Raw genomic sequence first — 17662 nt, forward strand, 5'->3', positions numbered from 1 at the left:
ATGAATGACCCTAAAGAAAGTAGATTAAAACCTTCCCAAAAGAATGAGAAAGGAAACTACACAGGTTTGTGTACGGCAGCGTTTGATTCGTGCTGCAGCGGCACAGTGAGTGGATCTTCTGACACAAGGACTGACACTTTGTGTTAGCCTGCTTTTGTGCGCACACAGTAAACATCACAGTGTAACCTCGAACCTTTTTATCCGCTTCATCATTTGTGACAGAATGTGCATGGACAAGTACTCAGCCCCTGACCTCTGCCTCAGCCGAATGAGAACACACTCCATTTGTACAGTAATAATAGTCTCTCACTGCTGCACTGCCCTCCGAGATATAATAACCACCCCTGTATTAGACCACTGAGGAGGGGTTTATTAGTCACTACTCAGAGCATCGATTTTCTTTTTTTTTCACTTTGCTGAAAGCCTTCTCGCCGCTCCAGCGCTGCATCTGTCCTCCTGCGTCTCCCCGAGGACAATAGCCTCATAACACATCGTAGATATCACCCCGGCTTTGCTCTGAATTATTAAACACATCCATATCAGACACTGATATTCTCATGCAAATCCATGACCTGACAGCGGTGCCGTATGTGAGCGTGTGTGCACATGTGATCAGATTTTAGCTCATGTTTCATATTTGTATTGAATGAGGTCCTTTGTGAATTCCCTCTCTCCGTCTCTCACTCCATCTTCCGTTTCAAAAAAAGAAAAGAGACCAAAAGCTCCCCTAGCTGAATATTGGCCTCTGATAAAAAAAGAAAAGAAAAAAAAGGGGGCCCATATTTATCAAACACCTAAGAGAAAGAAATCACCCATACTGGGCAGAAATTCTCAGTGTGACAGATCTTTGGTTGTCAGTTTTTTAAACCTGTAAAGTAGATCATACTTTGATGGACCTCGTACATGACTTAAGTACACACTCGCCGTCTCTCTCTCTGTGCATGAACCAAGATCCTCACAAACTCGCAGCGACAGCAGGGACGTGCAGCTTTGCAACAGCGATGATGAACAAACTATTTGTGCAGTCATAAATCAAACTTTGATCACTCCGATAATAACGGTCACATTTATTTACTTCCAAACCACTCAGCGTGAAGTTTTGGAGAAACAAGCTGTGCTCATGCAAACTGAGGGTTTATGTATCTAATCATTTGTTTCATATTTATTTCATAGTTAATAATCACTTGCTTATTTAGCTGGATTTGAGAGATGTTTATATTGTTATGCTGTATTTCAGACAGATTAATTAACCAGGTTAACTCAGTGTAGTATAGATTATCTGAAAGGCCATAAGACTCAACCTTTCAAAAAATCAGGATTGTTAATGATGAGTATGAGTGGATGTTAACTTAGATGTTCCTTCAGTACGTTGTCCTGCCCTCCAGGTCTGATCTGTGTTCTTTGTTTTATGTTAATGCAACAATCTTTGGCTGATTTCATGTTTTCTATCTGAAGAGGACATTCTAAAAGCTTTGACCTCCAGCCAAGTTGAAGAAGTTCTGTGCTCATGTCCACTTTACAACTCCCACATCACTTAAGGAGCTGTAAGGTGGTTATTTTAATGAGAGCTCTTCATTTGAAGAGCTAAAGCACACATCCAGGTTTTTTTTTTTTACTGTCAATCCAGAAGTTGACTGCTGGTGCAGCTTGAAGGTGAGTTGGGCAGTAGATGATAAATTCCTTGTTGTTAATGGAGACGTGCTCAGAGCTGTTCATGACAGCATACATACAATAAAGGCAATGCAAAGGATGACTGGGACATGTCAGACATTGTAAATGTATGAAAATATGTTTTTTGTTTTAGCTATGTTTAATTGCAGTTTATTGACAATGGCTCACTGGTAAATATGTTTATGATCTTTATTAGTTTTGGCATCACCTAAAGAACAGTGATTTTTTTACATTTTAACAGAGAACTACACATCAGTACTATTTCTACTTTGTAGCTGTGTCATGAATCTCCTCATCAGTACTGTACGGGTGTTTTCAGTGGTAGATTATGGTGGATTGAGTGTGATTCCTAGTTGTGATTCTGACATGCCTGATAAACACAGGCCGGACACACAGACACAGAAATAAAAGTCAGCACGGTGGATTTTTTTTTTTTTTTTTTTTTTTTTTGAAAAATCACAGCAAGATTTATAATCCAGCAGAATCCTTAACGAGGCATCAAAATGACATGTCAAGAAGTCCCATCAGAGCAGAGCAATGATGTGTTTACATATTACTGTACATCAAATAAAAAAGAGAATAAGACTCAGACTTTTGCCACAGTGTATGTCCTTCTTATTAAACTTTGATGGGCCATATAAAACCTTCCAAATTTAGGTCTTCACATAATTCGAATACTATGAAATTGGCATGTAACAGAATTTGAGGATTAAATAGAATATATCAATGTGTCTCTACAGGCATAAACCTTCTAAGCTAGTACCTACAAATAGATAAAACATAATATATCAACTCTTCAGATTAATGCTGATTGAAATGTAGAATATCGAGGTAGACAGAATATTTTCTGCCATCACCCACACTGACATCACCAGCACCCTCTCTCCCTCCGTCCGTGTGGTGTCAAGCCCTTTCGCCTTCATTTGTCTCCTCTTGTTTTTCCTTCTTCAGGGTTGATATTGCCAAAGTCCCAATTTCTTCTGTAAAGTGCAGCCTCAGCCAGTCTGTGGTACCCTGTCACACGTCCAGTTAACAACCGAATCTTCGCCACCATTACTTATAGTAAATGTGTGAGAATATGGTGTGTGTGTGTGTGTGTGTTGTATATAAATGTGTGTGTGTGGCTCAGCTCCTGACAGCCAGCATGGAGTTGATCTCCCAGATGAGGTTGCGAAGTTGGTCCATAATCTGCTTCAGTTGCTGGTTCTTCTGCTTGAGCTTCTGCAGGAAAAAAAAAACAAGACATAAAATGAAAGTTTAGTTTTGATTTTTATTAGATACAAAAAACAACAATTATGAAAGTCAGAGTGCCTTTGACACCCCAAAAAAAACATTTGTGTCTGCTGAAACAATTAAACTGCAGGTTTATGACAGATTAAAGGGTCAAACAAATGACAACAAAGCAATTCCATTTTCAGCAGGAAACTAATCATTCATGGCTTACAGGATATTAAAGCACTGCTATTGAATAGTCCCATGGAGCCAGATTTGAGACGCTTACTACTAAGCAACTTTTTCCCATCAGCACTTCTTAAGCATCCTGCTATCAACACAGCATAAAGTTCACACCTCCCGTAGCACTAAGTCCTTGTAAAATATAATTTACTTCAGCGTGTTAGTGAGAGAAACTGCTTCCAGATGTAATCTAATTCTAATGACTGTGCTGTTTGCTGCCGGCGTGAGAAAATGAACGGGAAGGTTTCGCCCAGCAGGAGGTCCAGCAGTGAGAGACACGCTTCCCTTCTTCAAATATAGGATTAGACCGAGTCATCCTGAAAATGATCATTTTAATGTTACTTAAGGGTTGTGACATTGTTTTTTCATTAGTTCACTGAAAAGTGAAAATGACTGAATATGAACGGCTTTTTGTGCCTTAAAAAAGATGACCTGATCCTACTGACCTTGTAGTCTGTGCCATAGAGCTCCAATATTGTCTGGAGAAAACTTCTCACTCTGGTCCACATGTTATTCATCACTACGAACATGACTCTTATTTCAGGCTTCATCTTACTGCCTTAAATACTCAACTGAACACCAACTGTTTATTAATGCGTAGCTGAAAATAGTCCATATCAGTTTCACCATTTACTTCTGTTTGTGTAACATCTGCTCAAATCTACAGTGTCCAGCGGTTTTAGGGAATTACTGAGCCTTTTTCAGACTGTCTACAGCCGTGTCTGCAGCACGGGGTCGTGTTGGTGGAGCGTGATGTTTTAGGTACGGATGAAACATGAAACATCAAGTCTAGCTGCAGTAAGAGATTAAAGGCATCACGGCAGGAGCTGTTTTATCTGTCGTGATGATGACCACCACTGAAACATCAATCCTCGAGGAATGTGTGTGTGCCTGTTTTAACTTTTCTGGTGGGATGACACTGTGTTGTTTATGGAGCTCTCTGTGCATTAGACAAACATGCAATGACAATGCTAACAGACTAATTGTTACCATGTTCACCATCTTGGTTTAGCTGGTTGGCATCCTACACGGTACCATAAAATAATTCAATCATTTGGATGCTACACAGACTTGTGATCAGATCAGTGCTGTCTGTCATTCCCACTCGGTACCCAGTACGTCTGTTCATGCTCTATGAAACCTTCTGATAGTTGATGAGTTGATGGTGTTGTCATGCCCACAGCCAGGCAGCTACCATGGCCACAATTTCAACTAGATTTACAATCCGTTTCCAAAGATCGACATGTTAGAGCAGGCTCAGGTTGAATGCTATACACAGGACACATGAGTCAAAGTAGAGAGACATACCAACGTGTTGTTGGGATTCATTGACAATAAAAAAAATGTTTAACTTCAGGTATTTATTCTTTCCTCATGCACTGAGTGCTTCAGTTGACTTCATCAATCGTAGCCTCTGCTGATGGCTGAACTAGTACAAGTGGCCAGCTTCAGAGGTGTACACCTAAAAAAAAAACAGGCACACGCCTATCTCTCTAAACAAACAACAGCTCCAGAGCCACTGCTGAACAGTCCCAATACAAAGAGGTACAGCTGCTTTTGAATGAGTAACTCGGGCAAAACATCTATGTTTGAAGGCAAATTTAGCAACAGCAGTACATCACAGCTACTTACTCAGCTGCTTTTCTTCTGATAGAAAGCCAGCGAGGGGGAGGAGAGAGAGAGAGGAGCTCTTTCACTCACTCAGGAGCTACTGTATCTGCAGTGCAGTGAAATCTATTAAGATTAAATCCATCTCACTCTCTCAGTAACACTCCTTTAGCCATGACTAATTACCAGCCATTTTTGCAGCGCAGATAACACCTTGAGCAATCGATTTCACACAGCTCTCTTAATATCAACTGTTTAGCTGATTGTCCTTGAAGATATTCCAGCGCGGAACAGTTGGAACCCTTCCAGTCTCTCTTTCTCTCTCTCCTGTCTCCCACTTTTTTTATCTCCCCCTCTTTTGTGGGGACGTGTGTGTGCATTACATGGGATATGCCTCATTACTCTGACGAGCAGGCCTTGAAATAACTCGGTCATCTGCTCCATATTAATCACATGATACCACGAGCCTCTGTCATTTCACTCAAACACAAAGAGTACAGCTATTTTTTTGTGTGTGCGTGTGTGAACAGGCCCTTGTGCTACTTTTGAGTCCAGATCCTTCTGTGAAAATATACTCTACTTTCTTTGAAAGCAGACATGAAATTCCATTTCTCAGAGTGGAAATAAGACTATGGAGGCAGTGAAGCCTTCACGGCACATTCATTATAAAAGGCTTGCTGGCATATCTTGATATATGAATAACAAGACAGCTATTATCATAGAAACCATCCTGCAACCTCAGGGAGGCATAATTCCATTAATAACCTCGTAATTAGTGTAACTCTAATCCTTCACACCTTTAATACGATGACAAACCAAAGAGAAGAAGAACCATCTCTTTTTTTGTCTGAAAGTTTTAAGACAGACAGACAGACAGACAGACAGACAGACAGACAGACAGACAGACAGACAGACAGACAGACAGACACACACCAACAACAACAACAACAACAACAACAACAACAACAACAACAACAAAAAACACCACCTCTACAAGAACCCAGAGGATGCTCTTCCTTGTTTTGTGGCCTGCCACTCAACTGCCAGGCCCCACAATAATGTTATAATAATACAATAATAAGGCCTCCTGTGACACGCTCTGACTCTGTATGAGCTGCAGCAGGGTGGCCAGTCAATAAAAGTAAACTAAGAAGCGCTGTCTAAGCTCCTGTCTCTGACAGCCTCCTGCAGACTGGTACACTGCCTACCTGCTTGACTGGGCGTGGTGACCTGAAATGGGCTGTAATTGGAGATTGGCATGTTGTCGAGGAGGTGCAGTGAGATGTGGTGAGCTGAATGAAGTGTGTCGTTGTGCAAGTGTTTACGGTCTGGTGTGCATGTCCACGTGTGAACTTTGAAATGTTCGCATGAAGATGTGGCTGCACATAAAAATGTGTTTTATGAGTGTGTGTGTGTGTGTGTGTGTGTGTGTGTGTGTGTGTGTGTATCAGTGTGGGTTAAGGATGCACCGATTCAATCCATTTGATGGGTATCTACGTCAATACTGACCTTATTAAGCAGAACGGGTATTGGCCATGAGTGACCGTTCCACAGTTTTCTGGCTTTCTTCGTTCGATTTGCTGCAATGAGCGCAACATTACTGCTGATTAAAGCTGCAACTGATGACAATTTTCATTAGCAGTTAATCTGTTGATTATCTTTTAGAATAACTGCTCATTCTATAAAATATTGGGAGATTGGGGTGCCTGAGTATCACCTGGTAGAGTGTACTAAGGCTGAGTTCTTGCTCTCTCTCCACTGTTTCCTGTCCATCTCTTGGTGACCAATTTAAATAAAGGACAAAAAACTAAAAACTACAAAAAAGTATTCTGAAATATTCACATTACTTTTGTTTATTTTGTCTGAAAACATTAAAATATTAAATTTACAGTCATTCATACAGAGAAAAACCTTTGATTCTATGAACAGAAACAGATAATGTTTCATTTTTTTTATGATTACTTTTATGTCTATCCATGAAAAGGTTCAGCTGACCCTGCTGGACGTGTCAGGGTCGGTATCTGTCTTGATACTGTCTCATTCAAACCCATTGCAAACACATTTTTTTACAAGGTTGGTTCTGAACTTTGTGTAACTGGAGTCGTACTGGCTGACTTTAATGTGTTCAGTAGAATTATCTACCATCTTTCACTTTGTTTTTCTGTAGAGTCACAGCTTCAGTCCAGCAAGTGTAAAAGTCTCACTCCTTCCTTTGTCCTGTGCTGTCCCGTAAAGAAAAATACGTCCTCTGAGCCACAGGCTGACGAGTATAAGTCATTAGTATCTGCAGCTTTCATCCTGACAGTAGCTAATGCTTTTTTCACCATCAACTTTAAAACAGCTCCATCAGTCTGGATCTCTGTGATAAGATTATACAGCGATGGGCTGCGTAAAGCTGAGAAATGATTAGATGTACAAGCGGAGGACAGCAGCTCCATCATTATCTGACGCCTTGAAAAACAGGGCGGGGGGCTCCTCGCTATCAGGACAGATGACAGTTTGTTTAAAATGACATGGATGAAGGACTGTTACTCCAGCTCCTCCATCCTTGCCCGTCTGCCTTTCTCAGATTCCCTTCAATGTGCTCCGTTCACCCTTTCGTCCAAATCAAATCGAATCAAAGAAGCTGTCCTCAGTGGAAGGGTGAAAGACAGGAGTGAAAGGAGGGGAAAAAAGCTGAATCTTTCATCAAAATTGCTTCATTAAAGTTCTGCTCCACTGAAACTTTGCCACGAGAGAAGCACTAACTGCAGTATCAAGACAGATACCGACCCGGGCCACCAAAACACATTCCCTGACCTGAAATCTATGAATCACGAATATATTTATACATCATAGGCCTGCTGGAGATTGCTTTGAATTAAAACTGAATGGATTTTTACAATATGAGTACATCACAGCTCAACAATACTTCAGTGACACATCAGATGCAACGACTCAGCACAACACTGTAATCTGTAAACAGTCGGATTTGTCAAATGTAGGCCATCAAACAACAGGGTGTCTCCAGGCTTATCAAGCTTGATAATTGGCATCTCTATACTAATTAATTCTGTGCCATTATCTCGGAATTAAAGCCGATTGGGGAGCTTTTAGATCCATTAAACATTATAGAAAAATCAAGCTAATCTTGTAATTATATTATTATATGAATAAGATGAGGTATTCATCTACTTTTTAGCCATTTAACCCATTTTCATCTACGATTCAAAACACCACCGCCGCTCTCCGAGCACATTAAGAGCCCCAGTGTTGCTTTCTGATGAGGGGCTTTGAGATAACTCCGACTTAGATTCAAATATATACGCACACACACACAGGCAGGAGGAGAGCCGGGGAATATAGGAAGTGGAGCGAAAACGTGCCTTCACTCAGGATTCCTCCTGCTAATCCGCCCTGACGCTGGTGACTCAAATCGCAGCTTTGACTCCGACGGATCTGGCTGGGAATTACAAGTGTAAGTGTCTGTGAGTGAGGAGAAGGGATTACGGAGAGAGGAGAGGAGAGGAGAGGAGAGGAGAGGAGAGGAGAGGAGAGTGATTTCACCTTCGGGTAACGTTAACTTCTTCATGCACGCGTGAAAATCAGCAAATGTTTTTGTTAGTTATTTGATGAGCGATGAAGTAGTTTTAAACACCTTTGGCTTAACCTTTGCTTTAACTGCTCCTGTAGCTGGAAAACAGCTTTTTCCGCACGGAAACAAAAAGGATTAGTCAGCAGTGACCAAATATGTGATGAATGTCCTACACACTTTGAGGACAACAGATTCTGTGGTTTAGTTCTGATATTCAAACATACACACACATTGTAATCTGTACCATAAGTTAGTCAGTAAAATGTATAAACACCAATCCTAGCGGAGAGGAGAGGAAGTCATGTGACTACATCTCCTATATCATCACAGCCAGATGTGAGGGGGGTGGAAATCTCCTTAAACACTCACTTTATATTACCATGGTTTACAGAGGCTAAGAAAGCCCTCAGACATAGTGTCTTAGCAGAAATGCAACTCAAATTTAATTCAATTCCATGGTTTATAATAAGTGTGACAAGAAGTTGGAAAGGAGCCTCAGCTATGTGGAAAGGTGCTTTACCAGAAAGCAGCAATCACCTAAATTATGCAAGAATGAAAAATGTCTGGGAGGAAGTGCAATTTCCAATTAGGCAGAAGAATTAGGACAAACCAAACTCCAGAGGCCAACGATTTTAGTAATGAGCATGTCTACATTAAGACAGCTCATACTCATAAACCTGTTTCAAAAACGACTGTATCCCTGTCCGTACAATCCACCATCTACTGGGCAGCACAACCAAGTCATCGCTTCATTCATCACTTTTTAACATACTATGGAACTAATGCCTCAAGTGACATTTATTTAGGAGCTAATAGAGTTAATATTAGAGCTGTCACAATATTAGATTTTCACTACACAAATATTAAAAGAATGAATGAGAACAATATCATCATGATATCTATAAAAAGAAAAAACATTAAGTTAAGAACAAAGCGAGAACCTTAAGAAATAGACATTACTGAAGGGGCTATTTACAAGACATAATCATTTGTATTGTTTGATTTTAAATATCACTGTTATTGTCAATACCAGCCTGTAGACACCACTGCTGTACTGACTGAAGGTTAGTGAAACAGATCTACAAACACAACCAGCTTCAAGATCAGGTCCTTTAGTTTTATGGTGGTGCGGTGCTACTGTGCAGAGCTGACTGACTGAGCAGCAGTAAGGTGAGGCTAAATATGAGCTGTCACTTTCCTTCACAAACCTCAGTACACTTTAAGTTTTTATTCTGCATAGATACAAATAACAAGTCTAAACACTGTGCCTTCTTTCTTATAATGCATCTTATAAATTATTATTTATAATAGAATATAAATAGGTTATAATAAATTAATATTTTATATTTTTAACATTACATTTTAACATTCTTTCTGTTCCTGTGATATTCCTGTGGCATTTCTCATCAGTATTGAATTTTCACTCTATCCACATAAATCTTAGTTAGCAGTATAGATGTCAGTTTTTATATTTTTTGAAGAAGTAATAAATTGAATCTACCTTTAAATCTTAAAATTGAAATCTACCTTTTGGTCAATGCACAGGCATGTTTGTCTATACAATGGGACTGGGGCTCTCTGCTACACACACCTGACAATACTTCCTGTAAGTCCTTATTTCAAGAGCACAACTCCTTTCACAGTGGTTATTTATAGTTTGGTTTTATATCATTAGAATAGAGACTGAGTGCCTGTAGCTCCTATCTAGAGACTCTCTAGATAACGAGGGAGAGGAGGCAGAATATTCATAAGACAAATCCATAAGGATCAACAAACCCAGCCCAGTGGTGTGTACCAGCACAACTCTACAAATAGTTCAGTATCAGATTGAAAGTAAAGCCCAATACCTTCTACACACAGTCAGATTGGTAGTCGAAGTCAGGTGCAAGCTGAGTCCACTCAATGCCACGAACACATAAAAACTGATTCAGGCTTTGGTGATTATACAACACATGGTCCAGACAGATCTTAGTCAAACATGTTTAAATACTGGCTGTCAACACTCCACAATAATACATCAACATCACATTTATCTGTAAATGAATAGAAAAAATGACTTTGAATGAGGTCAATCCTGAGTGCTCTCAAACTGCTCTTCAGCCTGATGTGAGTGCATGTGAGCTAAAAACGTTCCACCAAAGTGAAATGTCACTGCCCACTCTGAGGAAACTTGTAAAAAGCACAAATGAGATGGGGGTAAGTAAGCTGCTTACTGCTCTGTGCCCTGCCTGGGGAACCCTGTGACGCTAAGTGGGCCCTGGTTTACCATCTGACAGTATACCCACAGGGAGCCGGGCCAAGCAGCTTTAATTTGCCTGACATCAGTTAAAAAAGCCTTAATTGACTTTATAAACTTTATGGCTTTTTCTCAACGGGAATGTTTAAGTGCCAGTGTGTCCTGTGTTTGGCATGGGCTTACCCAGGGGAAGGAAGCCCTTTAAAGGGATTCTAAAGGCAGATAAAAGCCTTCTCTTCCAGGGGTGGCAGAAATACAATAGCCATGTTGTCATCCTTGCATACACCTACCAACGGGGTTCTTTCAATACGTCCTCAGCATTGAGGTGGAAAGCCTGCTGTGTCAGCCGACTGTTGCAGAATGGTTGCAATCGATTTAGCCTTTTAGAGATATCTGAGGCTCGGCGCCCCCTCGCTCTCTCCTAAGCACTTGAGTCTCTGCCAGGTAGCCCCCATCGATTACGCTTTCCTTTGTGATTTGGTTCCCAGTGATAATAAATGAGGGGCAAGAGGGTTGGAGTGCTCTTGCTTTAAAACCAATGATGGGCAGCCATGCAAGCAACTTAAGCGTCAGCAAAATTGGACGTCGGAGCAAATTCCAAAGAATACAGCAATGTTTACTGGGAAGGACCTGAGTGACATGTTCAATAATAGTCTTCAGAACATAGAATAAACTCTTACACCTGAGTGCATATCTAAGTTCATACTTAGTTCAGAAGAGCAGAAGGGTTAATCTGTACAGAGATTAGCTACAGCAGCTTAAACTGACAACAATGAAATTTAAATTACAACCTCAGAGTTTCAAAATGTTATGACTGCACATGCATCAGCTGATTGCCCAATAAATGTGATTTTTCAGGCCAAAACCAGATCAATTAATTGATGATGACGATATATCTGCCCATATTCATGAGGAAACATGATCACACCCTGACATAATTGCAAATTTCTTTACAATTACACTCTAAATGCTGGTTATTAAAGAGTTGTAACAAATCTAGATGCAGGATATAAACTGATAATAAAACTTTACAATCAAAGATGACAGTAACAGAAAATATGATGACACTAAACCTCCCGGTATCAAATGAATATAGTCAGTGGAAATAAAACACAACAAATATCTAAACAAGAACAAAAACAAGAGCAGAAAAAAAGTTGAAATAGTGTTTTTTCTCTGAGGACTATGAGGAAGACTTAAGGTAGATAATGGGAGAAATGGATAATCCTCACTGCACAACAGCAACAACAGCACCAATTACACCGACGGGTTACCAGATTTGTTGATTTCTCTTTTGCAACATTTCATTAAGTTTCTAAAAGTAGAAAAAAGGGATAAACATGTAAGTACCAATACTTTGAAACTTTTTCGATACCAGGTGTTTAAAACAATACAATCCATTAATTAATGCAATCAGTTACCTAGTGGACAATCTCTTCCTCCTGTATGGTCTACTGATCACAGCTCTGTTGCAGAGACACAGAGAGAGACGTTATCTGGCATTATGTTGGAGACAAAGACAGTGTTTATTTTACAAGCACGGACCAGGTAAAGGAACAGTGAACACTCCTGATTGGTGCCGATAAAATTTGGTACCATGTTGGTTTCAACTGGCCTCCTCTATACACGGCTTAGCAAGGAAAAGCAAGGTGAGCAGGTTCAAGTAGTTTGTGAGGAAACACTAAAATAAGGTGGCAAATTAAAATGGTGACAAGAAATAATAACCTAATCTAAATATGGCACAGTTCTCAAATAAAACATAACACCATCCCAGTTACATCATCCGGTGGACTACAACTGCCCCTCAATAAGATGAGCAGCACTGTGTCCAGGCTGTTCATTTAAAGAAAGAACAAAATGATCCGATTCTGTGGGCCGAGCACTGTTTTTGTTTTGTGTTTTCTGCTGCGGCACAGAAAGAGGTCAAGGTTTAAAATTCTGCTATCATGACAACCATACTCCCAAATTATACATAAACCAAAAAAAAACAATATAATTGTCTAATTTCAATCACCCTACAGATATATCAGTTTCTCATTACAGGTTCAGGTCGACATCAGTCAGGATTAAACAGCTGAGGGTTCCTGCTCACTCTTTAATTAGAGCTCTTTCTTATTTGACATCTGTGTCACTAACTAGCCGGCTTGAGGCAGGGACTGAAGAGGAAGGCAGAGCTCATTCTGCAGAGAGTGGCTGCTGCGTAAAGCCTTGGTTGGAGGGATGATTTGTAGACCGGAGCAGATGATGTGGGAGCGTTCTTGAGTGCGCATGCACATTATTAGTTTCTGTGTTCTGTATGAACGTGCATGTGTGCACGTGAGTGTTGGGAGCTTGAAGCGAGCATTTGCAGAGTGATACCCCGCTGTCTCAACCTCGGAGCAGACAGGACGTCTTTCTTTCATCTCTCTCAGATGTCTGTCAGGAGCTTAAATCATCTGAGGCCAAGCTGAACACCTCCTCTCAAGTAAACACGGTACTTCAATGGTTTTTAAATGGCTGTGAGGTTGAAAAAAACCTTTGATTTAAATGTTCTTCAGGTGCCAACAACAGTTCTTCAATCGTCAAAAACATCTTGTGACTCAGTGATGTGTTAAATTGGTACAATCACTCACATGCACAATCAGCTCCCCTATGGCACCTCTCCAACCAAGTAATATTGGATCTAATTATGTCTTTCATTTTAAGAGTGAAGGCGGCAGTAGGAAGGGAAGAGGTAAAAGAAAGAGGCAGGCAGATTTCTAGAAAGACAAAACTGGTCATTCCAATTTAAAGCCTCCAATCAGCTCGCAGGACCACCGCTTTGCTACTTTAACTCTAACAGCCGCTTCACATCCACACAAAGAAGTTCCTCAAGTTCAAATGTAAACATCTCTGCCAGCACCTGAGCAAGCAGCTTTCCCTTAATACATAAAAGTAGAATGAAATGTGATGACAGAGTTTGAAGCAAAAAAGAAAAAACACTGCAGGCTTTCAGGTGATGTAACACGCCCTTTGGCAGTCACGGCGCAGATCCTCAATCAGCATGTGACAACAAACTCTGACCACAGCTAAATCTGGAAACTAATTCAGATCCCTTACGCAGCACAAAAGCTTTGGCTTATTTGTTCTTCACTCTTCTCATCGTTCTGATATTAGTCACCATATTTTGCTGAAGTCTAAAGCTGCATGTTTGATTTCAGCACATAAACTACTGTCTATAATCCACCATGGAGACTGCAAGACAAACAAATACCTGTTAGCTACCTAAACTGACCAATCCTGTGGCATGGTCGGGCTGTCACTTTATCTACTTTGATCTGGAACATCATTAGTTTAATATTATTTGACCATAACCCTCTTGGTCTAATTCTAAAATGTGTAAGATTGCCATTGTTCCATTCATTTGTGTTGCCGTCACTGAAAGGTAATAGTATTTCACATCGTCATCAAACAACCTTGCCTTCGATCTATCATGTTAAATACTTGAAAGGTTTTATGATTATCTGTTCACCACCAATTGATAGATTTGTTTTCCATTAAAGATAATCTCTGCACACTGACCTACTATTAGTGGTGCTGGAGCAAAGTTTGATGTGCAGGTTCCAGAATAGGTTGAATGCATTTTACCAGCATACACCATCATCTAAACAGACATGTCTGCAGTACAGAGGGTCATACCTGTCAAATCTCAGTGTCCATTCAACTCAAAGTTTTAATGTCTTGAGAAACACAGTCAAAAAAAAAAAAAATCAGATCTGCAGTTCAATCTTAGTTCAGTCAGAGCGTTCCAAAGCCAATGTTTTTATGACTTTTGCTCACATGGACCAGCAACAAGGTGGTGCAATTCATCAGACAGTGGATGGTAGCAGCAAAATATTTGCTTGTGATTTTTATGGAGTTGTTAGTTTTGGTACTGAACAATGTCAGTGTAAGTCTGGCAGAGCTGAACCCCAAATCAACAAGAGAAAACAAAAGACGCAGAGGGAATAATGTGATGGTTTTCCTCAGTGCACAAGTTTTTTTGAAATTCAGAGGTGGCATTGTTTTCACTGAACTAGCAAGTCAATAGTAGTGTAGAGCGCTTTGAGTGGTCGGAAGACTAGAAAGGCGCTATATAAGTACAGTCCATTTACCATTTTACCATTTAAAACTACCATGTGTTCTGGTGAAAATCAGTGAATTCTAACAAAGCTATGTTTGTTTTCAATGTCAGTGGTGGTGGTACATATCTAGATAAAACCTGGAGAGACCCCGACCTTCTCCACTCAGACTTTGGTTCCAGATTGTGTTAGGAAGTGAGGAGGAATATGGGGTATGATTCATGCACTCCACAACCAATCACTTCTACATCTACAAATGCTGCCACGTCAGTACACACCTGTTAGTCAAGATATTTGTTTTCCATGTTAAACATTTTTTTAATTACAAACAATAATATCAGCTTAACAATTTGAAATGTCTGAAAAATGTAGATGAATCTCAGAATATTTCAGTCTGTCCCCCTTATGACTTAAGGCAAACACTGGTGCTACTCCTTGGTTGAACGACTCCACTCGCACTATCAAGCAAGCTTGTAGAGGAGCAGAGCGCAAATGGCAAAAGGATAAACTCCAGGTTTCATATGAAGCTTTCAAGATCCAGTTTAAGCTTTACCAAAGCTCCATGAAGTTAGCTAAAGCACAATACTATTCATATCATATCATAAATCCTACCACTACCACAGTCACTATACCCATCTCCACTACTGAAACCTGTGAGGCTTTTCTAAAAAAATGTATCCAAAAAACTGACAACATAAGAGCTTCTATCTTACCCTCAGGCCCTGACCCATCAGATATACATCACCCTGCCAGTCACCTCCTGCACTTCCAACCAGTATCATCCTCTCATCTATCTGACATGGTCTTACATATGAATTCCACCTACTGCCATTCTGATATATTACCGACACGCCTGTTTAGGAGGTTTTTGTAACAATCTGTCCACTTATTTCAGGCATAGTTAATAGCTCCTTAACAAATGGAGTTGTCCCTTCGTGTTTTAAACATGCAATTGTGCAACCTCTGTTAAAAAAACCAAGCCTAGACTCCAGTGACATGAATAATTTTAGGCCGATTTCTAAATTACCATTTATTTCTAAGCTTTTAGAAAAAGTTGTCTTCATCCAGGTTTCTTCTTACTTAAACACTTTTAATATCCTTGATAAGTTTCAATCTGGTTTTAGAACTCTACATAGTACAGAATCAGCCTTGCTTAAAGTACACAATGACATTCTCCTTTCTGTTGACTCTGGTTCTTCTGCTATTTTAGTTCCCCTTGACCTCACCGCAGCATTCGATACAGTTAATCATGCCATTCTTTTAAAACGTCTGTAGGCCGAAGTTGGGTTACAGGGGACAGTCCTAAAATGGCTTACCTCCTATTTAAAAAACAGAACATTCGCTGTTGAAATTGGGAACTGTTCCTCGTCCCCTGCTCCTATTAAATGTGGCATTCCTCAAGGCTTAATTTTAGGTCCTCTTCTATTTTCCCTTACATGCTTCCACTTGGCTCCATTTTCAAAAACATAATATTCCTTGCCATTGTTACACAGATGATACACAGTTCTATCTACCAGTCACACCCAATAGCACCTGCTCCTTACGAAATCTTTTTAACTGTTTAAATTGTGTCAAATGCTGGATGGCGAGGAACTTTTTACAATTCAATGAAAATAAAACGTAAGTAATTATCTTTGGTCCACCTGATTCTGTCACCACTCTCAGCAATGCACTTGGTCCCCTAGCTCCAAATTGTCATAACGTGGTTAGGAATCTGGGTGTCCTCTTTGACAGTCCCCTAAGTTTCAATAGTCAGGTCAGTAATGTTGTTAAGGTTGGTTTTTATCAGCTCAGAACCATCGCCAAAATCAAGCCGTTTTTATCTCAGAAGGACGTGGAGACAGTCATCCATGCTTTCATTACCTCTCAGTTGGATTATTGTAATTCCATCTACATAGGGCTAACTGACTCCACCCTTTCCAGACTCTAAATGGTGCAAAATGCAGCTGTAAGACTTTTAACTGGTTTTAAAAAGAGACAACACATCACCCCAATTCTGGCACACTTACACTGGTTGCCAGTGAAATTTTATTCAATTTTAAGATTTTATTATGTTTACAAAGCCCTAAATGGTTTAGCTCCATATATATATATATTTCTGATCTCTTGGTTCCATACTCTGCCCCCAGATCTCTCAGGTCATCATCACATCGGCTCCTCTCAGTCCCCCATTCGCGCCTAAAAACTAAAGGCGATCGTGCCTTCTCTGTTGCTGCCCCTAAGCTCTGGAAAAGCCTACCCCATCACATAAAGTCCTGCCCCACTATTGACAATTACAAATCCAGTTTAAAATCTTACTTTTATGATCTTGCTTTTAGCTCAGTCTGAGGATGCACTATTAATGATTTTGTTTACTTTATTATTCATTTTATCTTGTTTTGTTGTTTCTTATAACATTACTGTTTTTATCTTTGCGATCCGCTCTGACTGTAAAGCACTTTGGGTCAACTTCTGTTGTTTTTAAATGCTATATAAATAAAATTGACTTGACTTTTGCTTTAATGACAACATGTACTTGAGCTGACTCCACAGCTGAAACCCGCTGACTCGGGTTATCCCAGCTACTTTGACAATGTTCCAAAGAGCTTCTTGTGACGTCCCAGAATGCTTGGCTTTTTCAGTCTTCAAGTGCCCCCATACACGTTCAACAGGGTTGAGGTCAGGTGACTTTGATCTTCTTTGGTCTTCAAGTGATTCTTGCAAAGCTTTGAGGTGCGTTTGGACTCATTATGCTGCTGCAGTCTGAATCCTCCTCCAAACAAGAGAGTGTAGCATGCCTCTGAAGAACAGAGTGCTACTTCTCCTTGGTCAGGGTGTAATCCATTTGGTGCAGGTGCCCAAGTCTTACCACCACATTTCACTGTGGGACTGATTCCCTGTGGTATCATTGAGTGTGCCTGAAAGCGCACACTATATGTTATCCACCGCGCTTATTGAGTGTGCCTGAAAGCGCACACTATATGTTATCCACCGCGCTTATTGAGTGTGCGTGCAAAGCGCACACTATATGTTATCCACCGCGCTTATTCTTATTATTAT

General features: G+C 40.2%; 1 protein-coding gene across 2 annotated transcripts in view; it reads right to left on the reverse strand.

Annotated features, from left to right (window-relative positions):
• Positions 1-1846: 1846 nt before the first annotated feature.
• med30 (mediator complex subunit 30) overlaps positions 1847-17662 on the reverse strand; it is a 39912-nt gene continuing 24096 nt past the window's right edge. Inside the window, exons 5-6 of one of the 2 annotated variants that reach the window (XM_027287091.1) lie at positions 11966-12010; positions 1847-2892 (exon numbers count right to left, since the gene is read on the reverse strand). In XM_027287091.1, the coding sequence (XP_027142892.1) occupies positions 11996-12010 (15 nt within the window). In that variant the 3' untranslated portion in view covers positions 1847-2892; positions 11966-11995. The remainder of the gene's footprint in view (positions 2893-11965; positions 12011-17662) is intronic. The other variant, XM_027287090.1, reaches the window with a different exon arrangement.

Source organism: Larimichthys crocea, chromosome XIII (assembly GCF_000972845.2).
Source record: "Larimichthys crocea isolate SSNF chromosome XIII, L_crocea_2.0, whole genome shotgun sequence".
Classification (NCBI taxonomy): domain Eukaryota; kingdom Metazoa; phylum Chordata; class Actinopteri; family Sciaenidae; genus Larimichthys; species Larimichthys crocea.